Source organism: Leucoraja erinacea, unplaced genomic scaffold (genome assembly GCF_028641065.1).
Source record: "Leucoraja erinacea ecotype New England unplaced genomic scaffold, Leri_hhj_1 Leri_1444S, whole genome shotgun sequence".
NCBI classification, from domain to species: domain Eukaryota; kingdom Metazoa; phylum Chordata; class Chondrichthyes; order Rajiformes; family Rajidae; genus Leucoraja; species Leucoraja erinaceus.
Genome location: NW_026575720.1, coordinates 17,436 through 35,095, shown reverse-complemented (window position 1 = coordinate 35,095; position 17,660 = coordinate 17,436). Strand labels below are relative to the sequence as shown.

The 17,660-nt window shown below is 48.9% G+C and overlaps 2 protein-coding genes and 1 pseudogene across 2 annotated transcripts; 2 read left to right on the top strand and 1 right to left on the bottom strand.

Annotated features, from left to right (window-relative positions):
- The first annotated feature begins 17 nt into the window (after window positions 1-17).
- Window positions 18-4,400, top strand: LOC129715838 (vacuolar protein sorting-associated protein 52 homolog). The gene is made up of 3 exons (XM_055665719.1): window positions 18-152; window positions 1,100-1,255; window positions 1,784-4,400. The coding sequence occupies exons 1-3, from the start codon at window positions 18-20 to the stop codon at window positions 2,024-2,026; spliced, it is 534 nt and encodes a 177-aa protein (XP_055521694.1). The 3' UTR covers window positions 2,027-4,400.
- Window positions 4,401-4,801: 401 nt separating this feature from the next.
- LOC129715839 (U2 spliceosomal RNA) lies at window positions 4,802-4,905 on the top strand (annotated as a pseudogene).
- A 9,887-nt stretch (window positions 4,906-14,792) lies between these two features.
- LOC129715835 (vacuolar protein sorting-associated protein 52 homolog) lies at window positions 14,793-17,012 on the bottom strand (the record flags this gene model as incomplete). Its single annotated transcript, XM_055665715.1, has 2 exons — window positions 14,793-15,941; window positions 16,866-17,012. Coding segments are annotated over 2 exons (453 nt in total), but the record flags the coding sequence as incomplete, so codon positions are not given.
- Between the last annotated feature and the right edge of the window lie 648 nt (window positions 17,013-17,660).

The following is a 17,660-nucleotide window of genomic DNA, read 5'->3' as shown; positions in this document are numbered from 1 at the left end:
AGTTGACTCACCGCTCAATGCCCTTCTCCAAGTCATTGCTGAAGAACAGGAACACCATCTTCACCCTGGGTAACCGTGGAAACGTGATTGCCTCATCGGAACTGGAAGCCCCCATCATCGTGCCCCACGTAGCACAGAAGAACGACACTCGGGTAAGCGAGCTACCCCCCCTCCATTTCCAACCCCTCCCCCCCCACTGTCCATTCCCCAGGGTCAAACCAGCAGACGGGGCTGGCAGCACTTAGCAGGTCAGGCAGTGGCCGTGGAGAGAGAATCGATGGCACAGGGGTAAAGTTGCAGCGCCGGAGACCCAGGTTCAATCCCAACTACGGGTGCTATCAAAACGGAGTTTGTACGTTCTCCCCGTAACTGCATGGGTTTTCTCCGGGTTTGGAGAAACAGCATCTCATATTTTGCATGCATAGTTTACACCCCAGCGGTATGATCATTGACTTCTCTAACTTCAGATAGCCCTTGCTTCCCCTCTCTCCATTCCCTTCCCCTTCCCAGTTCTCCCACCAGTCTTACTGTCTCCACCTACATTCTATCTCTGTCCTGCCCCCTCCCCTGACATCAGTCTGAAGAAGGGTCTCGACCCAAAACGTCACCCATTTCATCTCTCCTGCCCCGCTGAGTTACTCCAGCATTTTGTGTCTACCTTGGATAAGTAGGAGGAGGTGTCTGAGAGTTGTCGCCTGGCCTCAGCTAGACTAGGTCTGCCAGACTAGACTAGGTCAGCCAGACAGAGGTCCTCGTGCCAGACTACCACGGCACCTCCCTTGTAGACGGGTTGGATAATGTCGGGGTTGCTGCAGCCTGTAGTGAGCGGAGGGCTGTACGTTCAGAGGGGGTGAGGTTAGGATAGATAAAGGGGGTGGAAAAGTTGCGACGGTCGACGTCACGCCGACAGTTAGAAATAACGAGGTGGAGAGAGAGTAGAAGACCATCAGGGGGAGTCCAAGAAGCATCAGTCTGAAGAAGGGTCTCGACCCGAAACGTCACCATTCCTTCTCTCCAGAGATGCTGCCTGTCCCGCTGAATTACTCCAGTATTTTGTGCCTTATCTTCTGTGATGTGACGTTACTCTCCTCCCTCCCAGTACCCCTTTGAGAGCCTGTTTCGGAGCCAGCACTACGGCCTTCTAGACAACAGCTGTCGTGAATACCTCTTCCTCTGTGACTTCTTCATGGTGACCGGAAACTCCGCTCAAGATCTCTTCAACGCCATCAAGGGTAAAACCCTCAGCATTGTCTTGGTGAGTTTAAGCAGACTCTTGCCGCTGGTGGAGAGAAATGATTTACCCCTGCATTTGGCCTTCCCCGCGGACAGGCTCGATGCAGGAAAAATGCTCCCCATTTTGGTGGAAGTCCAGAACCAATGGTCACAGTTTAAGAATAAGGGGTACGCCATTTAGAACGGAGATGAAGAAAACAAATATTTCACCCAGAGAGTTGTGAATCTGTGGAATTCTCTGCCATAGAAGGCAGTGGAGGCCAATTCTCGTGATACTTTCAAGAGAGAGTTAGATTTAGCTCTTACGGATAACGGTATCCAGAGATATGGGGAGAAAGCCGGAGCGGGGTATTGATTTTGGATGATCAGCCATGATCATATTTAAATGGCCTACCCCTTATTCTTAAACTGTGAGCCCTGGTTCTGGACACCCCCAACATGGGGAACATTGTTCCTGCATCCGGCCTGTCCAATCCCTACAGTATTGTTATATGTTTCTGTAAGATCCTGATCTGTGAATCAGAATGGTCGGTGTGTAATTCCCCTTCAGAAACACGTGGACACCTATGTTGCCGATTGCTACGACAGTATCGCCGTTTTCCTGTCCATCCACATCATCCTCCGCTTCAAGACCATGATGACCAAGCGGAACGTCCCTGCTGTCGACAATGAAGTGAAGCAGAATGTCCAATGCTGGAGACAAATAGCACCTCATATTTCACTCGGGCAGCTTGCACCCCAGCGAACATTGATTTCTGATGAAGGATCTCGACCCGAAAACGTCACCCATTGAGTTTGAAAAAGGGTCTCGACTCGAAACGTCACCCATTGCTTCTCTCCAGAGACACTGCCTCTCCCGCTGAGTTACTCCAGCTTTTTGTCTATCTTCGGTTATACCAGCATCTGCCATTCCTTCTTATACATTGACTTCTCTAGCTTCAAGTAAGCCTTGCTTTCCCTCTCTCTCTCTTCATCCCCCCCCCTCCCTTCCCAGTTCTTCAACCAGTCTTACTGGCTCCGAATACATTTTATCTCTGTTTGCTTTGTTGTCACCTTCTCCCAGCGAACACTGGTCTATTCTACATTTTCCTGCATCTCCATTCCCTTTGTCCTGTTTTCACACCTTGCACTTCCTTATCTATGTATCTCCCTCTCCCCTGACATCAGTCTTAAGAAGGGAACTGCAGATGCGGGTTTAAACCGAAGATAGACACAAACTGCTGGAGTAACGCAGCGGGACAGGCAGCATCTTTGGAGAGAAGGGTGATGTTTCGGGTCGAGATCCTTCTTCAGACTTCGCCTATCCACGTTCTCCACAGATGATGCCTGACCAGCTGAGTTACACCAGCACTCTGTGAAACGTCACCTATCCATGTTCTCCACAGATGCTGCCTGACCCGCTGAGTTACTCCAGCCCTCTGTGAAACGTCACCTATCCATGTTCTCCACAGATGCTGCCTGACCCACTGAGTTACTCCAGCACTCTGTGAAACGTCACCTATCCATGTTCTCCACAGATGCTGCCTGACCCGCTGAGTTACTCCAGCACTCTGTGAAACGTCACCTACCCATGTTCTCCACAGATGCTGCCTGCGCATCATCTTAGTGTGGTTAAGTTTAGTTTAGTTTAGTTTAGAGATACAGCATGGAAACAGGCCAGGCCGACCATCGATCACCCGTTCTCATTACTTCTATGTTATCCCGCTTTTGCATCCACTCCTTACACGTTTAGTTTAACCTACTTTAATGATTCCCGGTGGAAACAGGCCCTTCGACCCACCGGGTCCGCAACGACCAGTGATCCCCGCACATTAACACTATCTTACATACACGAGGGACAATTTTTACATTTACCAAGCTAATTAACCTACAAACCTGTGCGTCTTTGGAGCGTGGGAGGAAACCGAATCTCAGAGAAAACCCACGCATGTCACAGGGAGAATGTACAAACTCCGTTTAGACATGCTGTAGTTTGAATCGAACCCGGGTCTCCAGCGCTGCATTCGCAGTAAGGCAGCAACTCCACCACTGTGCCACCGTGACAGCCCACATGTTTAAGAACATTTGTTGTACTTGTATTCAGTGGGTGGGTTTTGTTCTGAATTACTTGGTGTTGTAAATACTGGTATGAATCTATTTTACTTCGGAGTCACGTGAGTGACTTCGTGAAGAACCCGCTTACAACGCATGCGTGTCATGGACGACAGATAGCACAATGGGCTAAGAGTTCGGCTGGCGACCGGAAGGTAGTCGGTTCAAATCCCGCTTGGAGTGCATACTGTCGTTGTGTCCTTGGGCAAGACACTTCACCCACCTTTGCCTGTAATGGAATGTTACGGCGGCAGGCGCGGGCACACCGCGACGCCCTGTGTCTCCCTTTCAAGGGAGATGCTAAAAATGCATTTCGTTGTCTCTGTACTGTACACTGACAATGACAATAAATTGAATCATTTCATTTCATTTCATTTCATTACGCTAACGCATTGCAACTCGTCATTGTCGGGAGGAAGGACGTTCCTCCCAAACGGCGGGGTTTTCGAACCTGCAACAGTAAGGTAAGTGAACATCGTTCTTTACCTACCTTTTTATACAGAAGGCTGTTGGAAGCTGGCGGGGGAGAAGTCTGCAAGCGCCGACAAGGACAGCAGGCAGCCAGCAACGGCCGGTGGCACGACAGTCTCCCTTAGCGGGAGTTCGTGCGACTTTAGCTCCGGGAAGAAAATACCGACAAGGGAGCACTCCGGAGCCGACACAGCCCCAAAGACCGACGCTACATGGGCCTGGGGCTGTGGAACAGGTAAGAAAATTCCTTACCTTTTCTTATTCTTTCCAGGAAAGCTGACGAGCTGCCGTTTCTACAGCAGCAGTCAGCCAGCAACGGAAGTCGGCACCACTGTCTCCCATAACTGGAGCGAGTGCCAACTTCACCCCATACGGGGTGGAGGGAAAAAACAGAGCCAACAACCCACAAAACAGTGGGTTGTATTAGTGCTCTGGCATTTTTTAAAATTAGCGGGTCCCTAGGAACAGAAGGACCAGCCCCGTAAACACCGGGGTCGGGCCGAGCGGCTCGAACCCGACACGGAGGGAACGACGTTCACCAGGGGAAAAAATTAAAAGTCGGGAACAGCAGGTAAGAGACTCTGCGTTTCCTTCCACTTACCCTTTAGGTGCAAACATGGACCGGATCCATGTAAGCTGCAGAAAGACCGCGGAGTGCAGGCAGCCGGCAGGAGAACAGCAACGGCAGCCAGCAGCGGCAGCGGCAGCGGCAGGAGCAGCAGCGGCAGCCGCAGCAGCGGCAGCCGACAACGGCAGGAGCAGCAAAGGCACTTCGACTCCCGGAGGGGAAAACACCTGTGCCCGACGTCGCTCCCGCAACAGGGGGCAAATTCATTTCTGGGGCAGTATGCCAGTCTCGCTTTGGAAGCGAGTCTGGCTTGAAGCAGCGCTAACGGCCAGCGCCGAGGCCAAGGACATTGCAGTGCAGTTGACTGGCTGCCATCCACCGTGAGGGACCAGTAATGTGAGTACCGGGGTCGGTCCCAGCGGGTTTTTAGTTAAAGTGATCGCTTCTTGGCCTTTTGGCTAAGATCAACTATAGTAGCTGTTTATTATCAGTTTTAAATCTGATACGTCCCTTATCTAAGGACCATATAAGCAGGAGTCCCCAGAACTGAGGGCATTAGAGTGGGGTTGACCGGCTGAAACGACCGCGAGGGACCAGTACCGTGAGTACCGGGGTCGGTCCCAGCGGTCTGAGATAAACGAGCAGCAAGGAGCGCTGAGAGCGTTGGAGCCGGGTTAAAGAAATGGACTAGGTGGAATCAGCTGTGCCAGATGCCCTCCACACCGGCCATATCCACTCCACGGAAGGAAGGACAAAGCTGGAGAAGGAGGACCGTGGAACAGCGGGCAGCCAGCAGCAGCCAGCGGCACTTGGATCAACCGTAGTGGGATCAGCTGTGCCCAATGTCGGGCCTGCACCGGCCAGAGCCATGCGGCCGAGCGGTAAGGCTAGACACAAATCAAACAAGTTAGTGGACTCAGAAGGGTCCGACTTTGCATAACCGCCGGCGACCAGCGCCTGAGAGCGCTGGAGGAGAAAGAAGTGGTGTATGGAGCCTTCCTCCAACGTGATAAACCCGCAGCAGTACCTTTTTTGAGGGCTGCACAGTGCTTCTACCCCATCAGAGGGGAGCACTGCGGGTCAGTTCTGGGCTGACCTGCAAGAGGGGTCCGCAGAACAAAAGACAAGTGGGCAGGAGGTAAGCCCCACATGGGTACCCCGTGCGGGACCCTAGAGATCTCTAACTCTATAAAAAAGAGTAGGCAGGACCCTGATGGGCCAGAGCCTGGTAAAACAACGTCCCATGATCCTAACACAGCAGGGACTCTGCTGGACATGGTGGCTGATTACTTTAACCAAGTCAAACATGGGTAGACTTGGATCCAGGATGGCAATAGTATTACTATATGTCTGGCCACAAACGCCAACAAGAAATATTTACAGAGACTGGCCAGACATCTGCCACCTGGCAACGGTGAGGCATTACAGGTGCCCAGTGTAAACCAATGCATTTGGCAGCATATGGGGACGAACATCAGGAACCAGGACCTCAAGATCCAGAGAACCTTAAAGGGATTGACGGAAGGCATCATAGCATACACCCGCACCCTGGACTAAACGTAGGTAACCAAAGACCATCAAGACGCACTAGCTCTGTTTAGTAATATGCAATATGACCTGAACTACATGTGGAAGGCTGCCATTCAGCCAGCACTGGGATCCCAAAAATGCTACCATTTGCAAACAAAGAACCGTGTGTGGACGAAGCCAAGACACTGGGGCTCATCAAGGCCAGCGCAAGGGCCTATTTTGGAGCACGATACCAGCCACAGGCAAGGCCATAAAAAATGTGGCTCATACCAGTGGCAGTGCCAGAAATCAATATAACCCGCAGGATACTTTTTTAGGGTATGGCCAGGGCGGCCACCCTGGAAGATGCGGAAGCCTCAACCTCCCACACAACCCCGAACAAGAGATATCAAACCAGAACCTCCTTTTCAAAAAACCAAGGAAATAACACAACCACCGGTAACCATGGAGGTAGGTGGGTGTGGTTTCTTCTGTTAAAAAAGGGACCCACGATGGTGGGGGAGGGGAGGTTGCAAAACTTCAGTTATGTATGGTATATAATCACTACAGATTCATATAATCTCAGCAGTATTCAGGGTTATCTGATAGGATTTACTCATCCCAATAACCCCAGTACAACATACACCAGAATGGCATTTTGTACTTACATAAACCAAACAATCAAAAAACCCACATGGTGCTACAAAAATTGTACACAAAAGGTGTGATTGAGCATACTTTTCATGGAACATTAGAATTTGTATCAAACATATTTATTAAAAATAAAATAGAGTGGGGTTGCAGGATTATCATTGATTTTTCAACCCTAAACACATTCGTTCAAGATATTCATTTTAAGATGGATACTCTTATTACTGATAAAGACTTGGTGTCAGCTGGGTTTTTCTATATGGCTGGCATTGACTTAAAAGAGGGGCAAACATCAGCCCCAATATTATTTACTAAAATTCAAAAACCAGCTTGGCATTGTTATGTAAACAAAGCCATAGGGTGATGTATTTCCCCCGTTCTGCCCCATCAATGGGGTTCTAGGGAAAATTCAACTGGACTCGGCATCTGCAATTCTCAGAGTACCCGACTGGCCTACAAAATCATGGTATTCGGTCATACAGGGGATGGTGTTAGAACCATGTTCCCTCATGAACATAGCCAAATTTATTAATTCATCCAGTGACTGGGGGCAGTCATCCATGCCATAAGACTATGGATTTATTGATTTGTAGAGTCTAAAAGACCCACTACACGGCATGGGGCTGTCAGACAGGACGATGAATCTCATCTCATCTGCACTAAGACTGTCAACACGGAAGCAGTACCTTGGACACATCAAGAAATGGGGCATATACTGCTTGGACAACAACCTCGACCAAAAGGCCAAGAACATTCTGGCCGTATTGGAATTTTAACAAGCCTCCATTATGATAATCGATGGAGCTGCAGTGCCATCAATAGTGCCAGAAGTGCACTCTCCAATTGCCTATCACAAGGAACGGAGCGGCACACGGTGGGAACGCACCCCCTGGTAAGAAAACCAGGTACTCCGAAATCTGGGAAGTGGGTGTTGTTCTACACATGCTGACGAGCTGGTAGCCCATAACAGCATTGTCACTTCAGTAAAGGACCATGAAGATGGTTATGCTCATGGTGTTATTTACCGCACAACGAGTCCAGCCATTAAGCAAACTGAGCCTGGACTCCCTGATCATCTCACCCGAGAAACTGGTGTTTGTCATACAGGATTTAATAAAAGAAAACAGACCAGGTTCATCGGGTCAAGTGTTTGAATTTATGGTATACCCATATGACGAACGACTGTGTATAGCAAGACACATCCAACAATACATAGAATATGCTAAGAGCATTCGAGGTCAGAGAATGTTTATCTCTGTTGTTTATCTCTTACAAGAAACCGCATGAAAGGGTCACGGCCCAAACTATATCAAGGTGGCTCAAATATGTCCTAAAGTTGGCAGGGATAGACACTAATGTTTTTTAACTCTCATTCCACCAGGGCTGCAGCAACATCCGCAGCAAAAATTCTAGAGGTACCCACAGACCAAATCCTCAGAATGGCAGGATGGTCATCCAAAAGGGTTTTCCAAAGGTTTTATAATAAACCAGTTATTTTTTGGAACCATCATTGTATTCAGAAACCATTTTACGTTCAACAATATAATTTGCCCGAAAGGTTACAGGGCTATGATTCTCCATGTAAAAAATGTATATATTTTTTCGTTATACCACACAACTTTTTGTATAAGTGTGTTTTTAAACTTACTAATGATGCTCTCTCCCAATACCCAAGGCAGTTGTGAAGCATGGACTCGTTCCACGGCATGAGGTCACAGAGCTTTGAAATCTTCACGAAGCCACTCACGTGACTCCGAAGTAAAATAGTAAGATTAAACGAGAACTTACCAGTTTGAAGTTTGATCTGTATTTTATGAGGAGTTACGATGAGGGATTACGTGCCCTCCGCTCCCACCCTCTTATGATCATATCACAAACTGGTATATCTTTGATAATCTTACTATGTTAGATCATTATAGGTTCCTGTGACCTCACACCGCTGCTTTGAAGAATGACACGCATGCGTTGTAAGCGGGTTCTTCACGTAATCCCTCATCGTAACTCCTCATAAAATACAGATCAAACTTCAAACTGGTAAGTTCTCGTTTAATCTTACTATTTTTGGTTAAAGATGCTGCAAGAGAGGGCAAGGTTGGTAACGGCTCTGTGTGTCTCTCCAGGTACTGTGTGTCCGTGTGTCTCTCCAGATCCTGTGGCTGAGGTTTGAGTTCATCCTGGAGCTGAACACCCAGAGCATTCGCACACAGACCCACAGAAACTGGGAGCCCTCGACACCCGGCCCCACTATGTAAGCCCCACACAGCCCACGTACACACCCCGCCCCACCACACACACACACACACACACACACACACACACACACACACACACACACACCCCCTGACCCACACACACCCTGACCCACACACACACACACACACACACACCAACCACAAACACACACACTCACAAACCCACACACACACACACACACACACCCCCCCACCCACACACACACACACACACACACACACACACACCACATCCAGAGGTTATGTTGCGTTTCTTGTGTTCTTAGGAGACTTTCAGCAAGTATTGTTTTAATCACTTTCCTCGTGGTCTCTGACACCTGACCCACACGCCCACCCACAACCCACACCCACACACACCCAGCCCCCTACACACACACACACACACACACACACACCCTGACCCACAAGCACCCGGCCCAACACACACCCTGTCCCACACACACCCGGCCCCACTATGTAAGCCCCACGCAGCCCACATACAAACCCGGCCCCACACACACACACAGCCCACTATGTAAGCCCAGTCCAGCCCATGTACAGACTCGGCCCCACACACACCCTGCCCCACTCTGTAACCACTCAGTCCACACACACAACCCCACACACCCCCACCCACACACACACACACACACACACACATACACCCTGCCCCACTCTGTAACCACGCAGTCCCCACACACACCTGGCCCCACACATCCAGTCCCCACATACACCTACACACACACCCACCCACCCACATCCACACACACCTGGCCCCACACACCAACACAACCAACCCCCCCCCACACACACACACACACCCATTCCCCACACACAAACCCACTCTATGACTATCCCTGTGTGTGTGTGTGTACGTACATGTGTGTGTGTGTGTGTACGTACATGTGTGTGTATGTTCATGTATGTGCGTGTGTACGTACGTGTGTGTATGAACGTCTGCATGGACACATGTCTGTGTGTATGGGTATATGTGCACATACGTATGTGTGTGTGTACGTGTGCGTAAATGTGTATGTACATGTGTACGCGTGTATATGTATGTATGTGTACATGTTGACATGTGTGTATGGAGTTTATTATCATTACCACATGTACTGAGGAACAGTGAAAATCCAGTCAAACAAACGACGATGAACGAGTACAAACACGTCATCCACAGGAAACAGATAAAGGCGACAATATTTAGTGGAAGATACAGTCCAACTAAAGATAATCTGGAGGTGTGCGTTTTCACACTTCTGTACTTCTTTCTTGATGGGAGAGAGGAGAAAAGGGAGTTACCCGCGTGAGACTGGTCCTTGATTATGCTGCTGGCCTTGCCGAGGCAACGTGAGGTGTAGCTGGAGTCAATGCAAGGGAGATTGGTTTGTGTGTGTGATGGTCTGGGCTACTGGCCTTGCCGAGGCAGCGTGAGGTGTCGATGGATTCAATGGAAGCGAGGTTGGTTTGTGTGTGTGATGGTCTGGGCTACAGTATGTCCACGACTATCTGCTTTTTGTCGCGAGGCTTGGACGGAGCTGTTCCCGATGGCGCTGTGATGCAGACCGATCTTTCCCTGCACAGGTGGAGGTGGAGAACTTTGTGCTGCGGATGGCCGCAGAGTTTTCCTCCCGCCGGGAGCAGTTGATGCTGCCTCACAGCGCCAGAGGCCCAGGTTCCATCCTGCCTACGGGTGCTGTCTGTATAGTGTTTGTACGTTCTCCCCGTGATCTGTGTGGGTTTTCTCCAAGATCCCCAGTTTCCTCCCAGACTCCAAAGACATACAGGTTTACAGTTTGATTGTCTTGGTATCAATGTAAATTGTCCCCAGTGAGTGTAAGGTAGTGTCAGTGTGCGGGGATCACTTGTGCGCCGAAGGACCTCTTGTTTCTCTAAACTCTGCTGTATCTCTAAACTAAAATACTTCACTAACTCAGCGGCTCAGGCAGCACCCCTGCGGCAATGGACAGATGGCATATTGAGTCAGGGCCCTTCCCAATGTAAATCACCTACCCATGTTCTCCACAGATGTTGCCTGACCCACTGTGTTACTCCAGCACTCTGTGAAAGATACCTATCCATGTTCTCCACATATGTTGCCTGACCCACTGTGTTACTCCAGCACTCTGTGAAACATTACCTATCCATGTTCTCCACATATGTTGCCTGACCCAGGAGTGTTGGTCAATGAAGAAAGCGAATGGTATGTTAGCTTTCATAGCAAAAGGATTTGAGTATAAGAGCAGGGAGTTTCTACTGCAGTTGTACAGGGTCTTGGTGAGACCACACCTGGAGTATTGCGTACAGTTTTGGTCTCCAAATCTGAGGAAGAACATTATTGCCATAGAGGGAGTGCAGAGAAGGTTCACCAGACTGATTTCTGGGATGTCAGGACTGTCTTATGAAGAAAGACTGGATAGACTTGGTTTATACTCTCTAGAATTTAGGAGATTGAGAGGGGATCTTATAGAAACTTACAAAATTCTTAAGCGGTTGGACAGGCTAGATGCAGGAAGATTGCTCCCGATGTTGGGGAAGTCCAGGACAAGGGGTCACAGCTTAAGGATAAGGGGGAAATCCTTTAAAATGAGAAGAACTTTTTTCACAGAGAGTGGTGAATCTCTGGTACTCTCTGCCACAGAGGGTAGTCAAGGCCAGTTAATTGGCTATATTTAAGAGGGAGTTAGATGTGGCCCTTGTGGCTAAGGGGATCAGAGGGTATGGAGAGAAGGCAGGTACGGGATACTGAGTTGGATGATCAGCCATGATCATATTGAATGGCGGTGTAGGCTCGAAGGGCCGAATGGCCTACTCCTGCACCTAATTTCTATGTTTCTATTTGAAGCCCTCAGGTTCTCCAAACGATGCTGTCCCTCCTCGACTATTTAAAGAGGTTTTCCCCACTGTAGGACCATCTGTTATTGCAGTCATTAATAGCAGCCTGTCCTCAGGTGTTGTCCCTGAAAATTTTAAACATGCAGTAGTACAACCCCTGATTAAAAAACCTGCTCTTGACCCTGCAGTTCTTGGAAATTTCAGGCCTATCTCTAAACTGCCTTGTCTTTCAAAAATCCTGGAGAAGATCGTGCAAAGTCAATTAATGGCCTTTCTGGAAGAACATAATATTCTAGAAGTTTTCCAATCTGGTTTTAAGGCCCTGCACAGCACCGAATCAGCCCTTTTAAGAGTTTTTAATGATATTTTTTTAGCTACTGACCTTGGTGACTGTGTTATCCTTGTGCTTTTAGATTTGACTGCTGCTTTTGACACAGTGGATCATGAAAGATTGATCTCACGTTTGAAGCAGTGGGTGGGTATCAGGGGCATAGCACTGGAGTGGTTCAGGTCGTACCTGGCTGATCGAACTTTCTGTGTCAGCCTTGGGGACTCTGTATCCTCCTCTGCTCCTCCCTCGTGTGGGGTTCCACAGGGCTCAGTTCTTGGCCCTCTCCTCTTCTCTCTCTATTTGCTGCCACTTGGTTCCATACTAAGGAAGCACGGAATTTCATTCCACTTTTATGCAGACGACAGTCAGATTTATGTGCCTCTTAAAAAGAAGGATGAACGCTCTGTCGGACTGTTACTTGAGTGTCTCAACGACATAAAGGCCTGGATGGCTCTGAACTTTTTAAACGTTAATGATAACAAGACGGAAGTAATGGTTTTTGGTGGCACCACTGGGGCCCCCCCTGTAGATCTGGGCTCCCTGGCCCAGTATATCAGACCAAGCATCACAAACCTAGGGGTTAAAGTGGACCCTGAGCTTAAATTTGACAGTCAGATCAAGGCTGTTGTTAAATCAAGCTTTTTCCATTTGAGGCAGCTGGCCAAAATAAAGCCAATTCTGTCAAGGCAGCACTTTGAGACGGTAATCCACGCCTTTGTTACCACTCGGCTGGATTACTGCAATGCACTGTATGTGGGGGTTAGTGGGTCCTCCATCGCCCGTCTCCAGATGGAACAGAATGCAGTTGTACGTCTTTTAACTGGCACACGTAAACATGAGCACATTTTGCACATTTTAGCCTCACTCCATTGGTTGCCTATTCAGTTTAGGATCCATTTTAAAATTCTTTTATTTGCTTTTAAATCCCTGAATGGTCTTGCCCCGCCCTACCTACCTATCTGAGCTTCTACACCCTTATACACCCGCCCGCTCTCTCAGGTCAGATAATCAGCTGCTCCTGAGTGGGCCTAAAACTAAGCTGAAGCTCAGAGGGGACCGTGCCTTTACTGTGTCGGCACCCAAATTATGGAACGATCTGCCTCTCCACATTGAACAGGCCTCTACTCTGTCTGTTTTTAAATCACTTCTTAAAACCCATCTCTTCTCCGTGGCCTTTGATACCCAGTAAGATGTCGACTTTATTTATTTACTTGATTTAATTTCTTATTTTTTGATTGCTTTTATTCCGTGGCTATTATTTTTACTCATGTTTTATGTCTTTTAATTTATTGTTGTATTTCATATGTAATTTTTGCGCCTCATGTGAGCTGTTATGGTGACTGTTTATGATGTCTTATTTATTCTTTTGTACAGCACTTTGGTCAACATTGGCTGTTTTAAAGTGCTTAACAAATAAAATTGGATTGGACCCGCTGAGTTACTCCAGCACTCTGTGAAACGTCACCTATCCATGTTCTCCACAGATGTTGCCTGACCCGCTGAGTTACTCCAGCACTCTGTGAAACGTCACCTATCCATGTTCTCCACAGATGCTGCCTGACCCACTGAGTTACTCCAGCACTCTGTGAAACGTCACCTATCCATGTTCTCCACAGCTGCTGCCTGACCCACTGAGTTACTCCAGCACTCTGAAACATCACCTATCCATGTTCTCCACAGATGCTGCCTGACCCACTGAGTTACTCCAGCACTCTGTGAAACGTCACCTATCCATGTTCTCCACAGATGCTGCCTGACCCGCTGCGTTGTGTTTAACCTATCTGGGTCAATACTTAATTTAGGGGAGAGAATCTAGTAATAGTGATACAGCGCAAAAAAGGCCCTTTGGCCCATCAGGTCCATATTGTCCAAGCGCCACTTATCCTACACTGATCTCTTCGTATTCTCCCCCACATTCTCATCGAATTCACCCCAAGATTCTATATTTACAGGTTTACAAGAATGATTGCAGGAATGTGTGAGTTAACATATGATGAGCGTTTGTCGGCATTGGGCCTGTACTCGCTGGAGTTTAAAAGGATGAGGGGGTCCTCATTGAACGTTCATGCCGACGTTCATACACACATATGTACGTACACACACACATACATGAACATACACACACATGTACGTACACACACAAACACACACATGTACGTACACACACACACACACACACAGGGATAGTCATAGAGTGGGTTTGTGTGTGGGGAATGGGTGTGTGTGTGTGTGGGGGGAGGGGGGGCGGGGATTGGTTGTGTTGGTGTGTGGGGCCAGGTGTGTGTGGATGTGGGTGGGTGAGTGTGTAGGTGTATGTGGGGGACTGGATGTGTGGGGCCAGGTGTGTGGGGGGACTGCGTGGTTACAGTGTGGGGCAGGGTGTATGTGTGTGTGTATGTGTGTGGGGTTGTGTGTGTGGACTGAGTGGTTACAAAGTGGGACAGGATGTGTATGTGTGGGGGGGCGTGGGTGTGTGTGGGTCAGGGTGTGTGTGTGTGTGTGTGTGTGGGTGTCAGCGTGTGTGTGGGTCAGGGTGTGTGTGTGTGTGTGTGTGTGTGGGGGCCGGGTGTGTACGTGGGCTGTGTGGGGCTTACATAGTGGGGCCGGGTGTCGAGGGCTACCAGTTTCTGTGGGTCTGTGTGCGAATGCTCTGGGTGTTCAGCTCCAGGATGAACTCAAACCTTGGCCACAGTATCTTCGGTTTAAACCAGCATCTGCAGTTCCCTTCTTAAGACTGATGTCAGGGGAGAGGGAGATACATAGATAAGGAAGTGCAAGGTGTGAAAACAGGACAAAGGGAATGGAGATGCAGGAAAATGTAGAATAGACCAGTGTTCGCTGGGAGAAGGTGACAACAAAGCAAACAGATAAAATGTAGTCGGAGCCAGTAAGACTGGTTGAAGAACTGGGAAGGGAGGGGGGGGGGATGAAGAGAGAGAGGAAAAGCAAGGCTTACTTGAAGCTAGAGAAGTCAATGTATAAGAAGGAATGGCAGATGCTGGTATAACCGAAGATAGACAAAAAGCTGGAGTAACTCAGCGGGGGCAGTGTCTCTGGAGAGAAGCAATGGGTGACGTTTCGAGTCGAGACCCTTTTTCAAACTCAATGGGTGACGTTTTCGGGTCGAGATCCTTCATCAGAAATCAACGTTCGCTGGGGTGCAAGCTGCCCGAGTGAAATATGAGGTGCTATTTGTCTCCAGCATTGGACATTCTGCTTCACTTCATTGTCGACAGCAGGGACGTTCCGCTTGGTCATCATGGTCTTGAAGCGGAGGATGATGTGGATGGACAGGAAAATGGCGATACTGTCGTAGCAATCGGCAACATAGGTGTCCACATGTTTCTGAAGGGGAATTACACACCGACCATTCTGATTCACAGATCAGGATCTTACAGAAACATATAACAATACTGTAGGGATTGGACAGGCCGGATGCAGGAACAATGTTCCCCATGTTGGGGTGTCCAGAACCAGGGCTCACAGTTTAAGAATAAGGGGTAGGCCATTTAAATATGATCATGGCTGATCATCCAAAATCAATACCCCGCTCCGGCTTTCTCCCCATATCTCTGGATACCGTTATCCGTAAGAGCTACTCTCTCTTGAAAGTATCAAGAGAATTGGCCTCCACTGCCTTCTATGGCAGAGAATTCCACAGATTCACAACTCTCTGGGTGAAATATTTGTTTTCTTCATCTCCGTTCTAAATGGCCTACCCCTTATTCTTAAACTGTGACCATTGGTTCTGGACTTCCACCAAAATGGGGAGCATTTTTCCTGCATCGAGCCTGTCCGCGGGGAAGGCCAAATGCAGGGGTAAATCATTTCTCTCCACCAGCGGCAAGAGTCTGCTTAAACTCACCAAGACAATGCTGAGGGTTTTACCCTTGATGGCGTTGAAGAGATCTTGAGCGGAGTTTCCGGTCACCATGAAGAAGTCACAGAGGAAGAGGTATTCACGACAGCTGTTGTCTAGAAGGCCATAGTGCTGGCTCCGAAACAGGCTCTCAAAGGGGTACTGGGAGGGAGGAGAGTAACGTCACATCACAGAAGATAAGGCACAAAATACTGGAGTAATTCAGCGGGACAGGCAGCATCTCTGGAGAGAAGGAATGGTGACGTTTCGGGTCGAGACCCTTCTTCAGACTGATGCTTCTTGGACTCCCCCTGATGGTCTTCTACTCTCTCTCCACCTCATTATTTTTAACTGTCGGCGTGACGTCGACCGTCGCAATTTTTCCACCCCCTTTATCTATCCTAACCTCACCCCCTCTGAACGTACAGCCCTCCGCTCACTCTACAGGCTGCAGCAACCCCGACATTATGCAACCCGTCTACAAGGGAGGTGCCGTGGTAGTCTGGCACGAGGACCTCTGTCTGGCTGACCTAGTCTAGTCTGGCAGACCTAGTCTAGCTGAGGCCAGGCGACAACTCTCAGACACCTCCTCCTACTTATCCAAGGTAGACACAAAATGCTGGAGTAACTCAGCGGGGCAGGAGAGATGAAATGGGTGACGTTTTGGGTCGAGACCCTTCTTCAGACTGATGTCAGGGGAGGGGGCAGGACAGAGATAGAATGTAGGTGGAGACAGTAAGACTGGTGGGAGAACTGGGAAGGGGAAGGGAATGGAGAGAGGGGAAGCAAGGGCTATCTGAAGTTAGAGAAGTCAATGATCATACCGCTGGGGTGTAAACTACGCATGCAAAATATGAGATGCTGTTTCTCCAAACCCGGAGAAAATCCATGCAGTTACGGGGAGAACGTACAAACTCCGTTTTGATAGCACCCGTAGTTGGGATTGAACCTGGGTCTCCGGCGCTGCAACTTTACCCCTGTGCCATCGATTCTCTCTGTGCTGCCAGCCCCGTCTGCTGGTTTGACCCTGGGGAATGGACAGTGGGGGGGGAGGGGTTGGAAATGGAGGGGGGGTAGCTCGCTTACCCGAGTGTCGTTCTTCTGTGCTACGTGGGGTACGATGATGGGGGCTTCCAGTTCCGATGAGGCAATCACGTTTCCACGGTTACCCAGGGTGAAGATGGTGTTCCTGTTCTTCAGCAATGACTTGGAGAAGGAGCATTGAGCGGTGAGTCAACTGTGTAGGAAGGAACTGCAGATGCCGGTTCAAACCGAAGATCGACACAACATGCTGGAGTAACTCAGCAGGACAGGCAGCATCTCTGGAGAGAAGGAATGGTGGCGTTTCGGGTCGAGACCCTTCTACAGACTCCTTCTTCTGAAGAAGGGTCTCAACCCGAAATGTCACCCATCCCTTCTCTCCAGAGATGCTGCCTGTCCCGCTGAGTTATTCCAGTCAAGGTTAAATGGTGATGCTTAACCAGGGGAATACCCGTGCAGTGACTACCGAAGTTCACCAGGGTTTAGTTGGCCGTCGTTAGCAGCACAGTGTTAGGATACACAGTCAGCACTGGCAAAGCATTTGTCCGCACTGGGCCTGTACTCGCTGGAGTTTAGAACAATGAGGGGGGACCTCACTGAAACATACAGAATAGTCAAAGGCTTGGATATAGTAGATGTGGAGAGGATGTTTCCACTAGTGGGAGAATCTAGGACCAGAGGTTACAGCCTCAGAAATAAAGGACGTTCTTTTAGGAAAGAGATGAGGAGAAATTTCTTTAGTCAGAGGGTGATGAATCTGTGGAATTCTTTGCCACAGAAGGCTGTGGAGGCCAAGTCAGTGGATGTTTTTTAAGGCAGTGATAGATAGATTCTTGATTA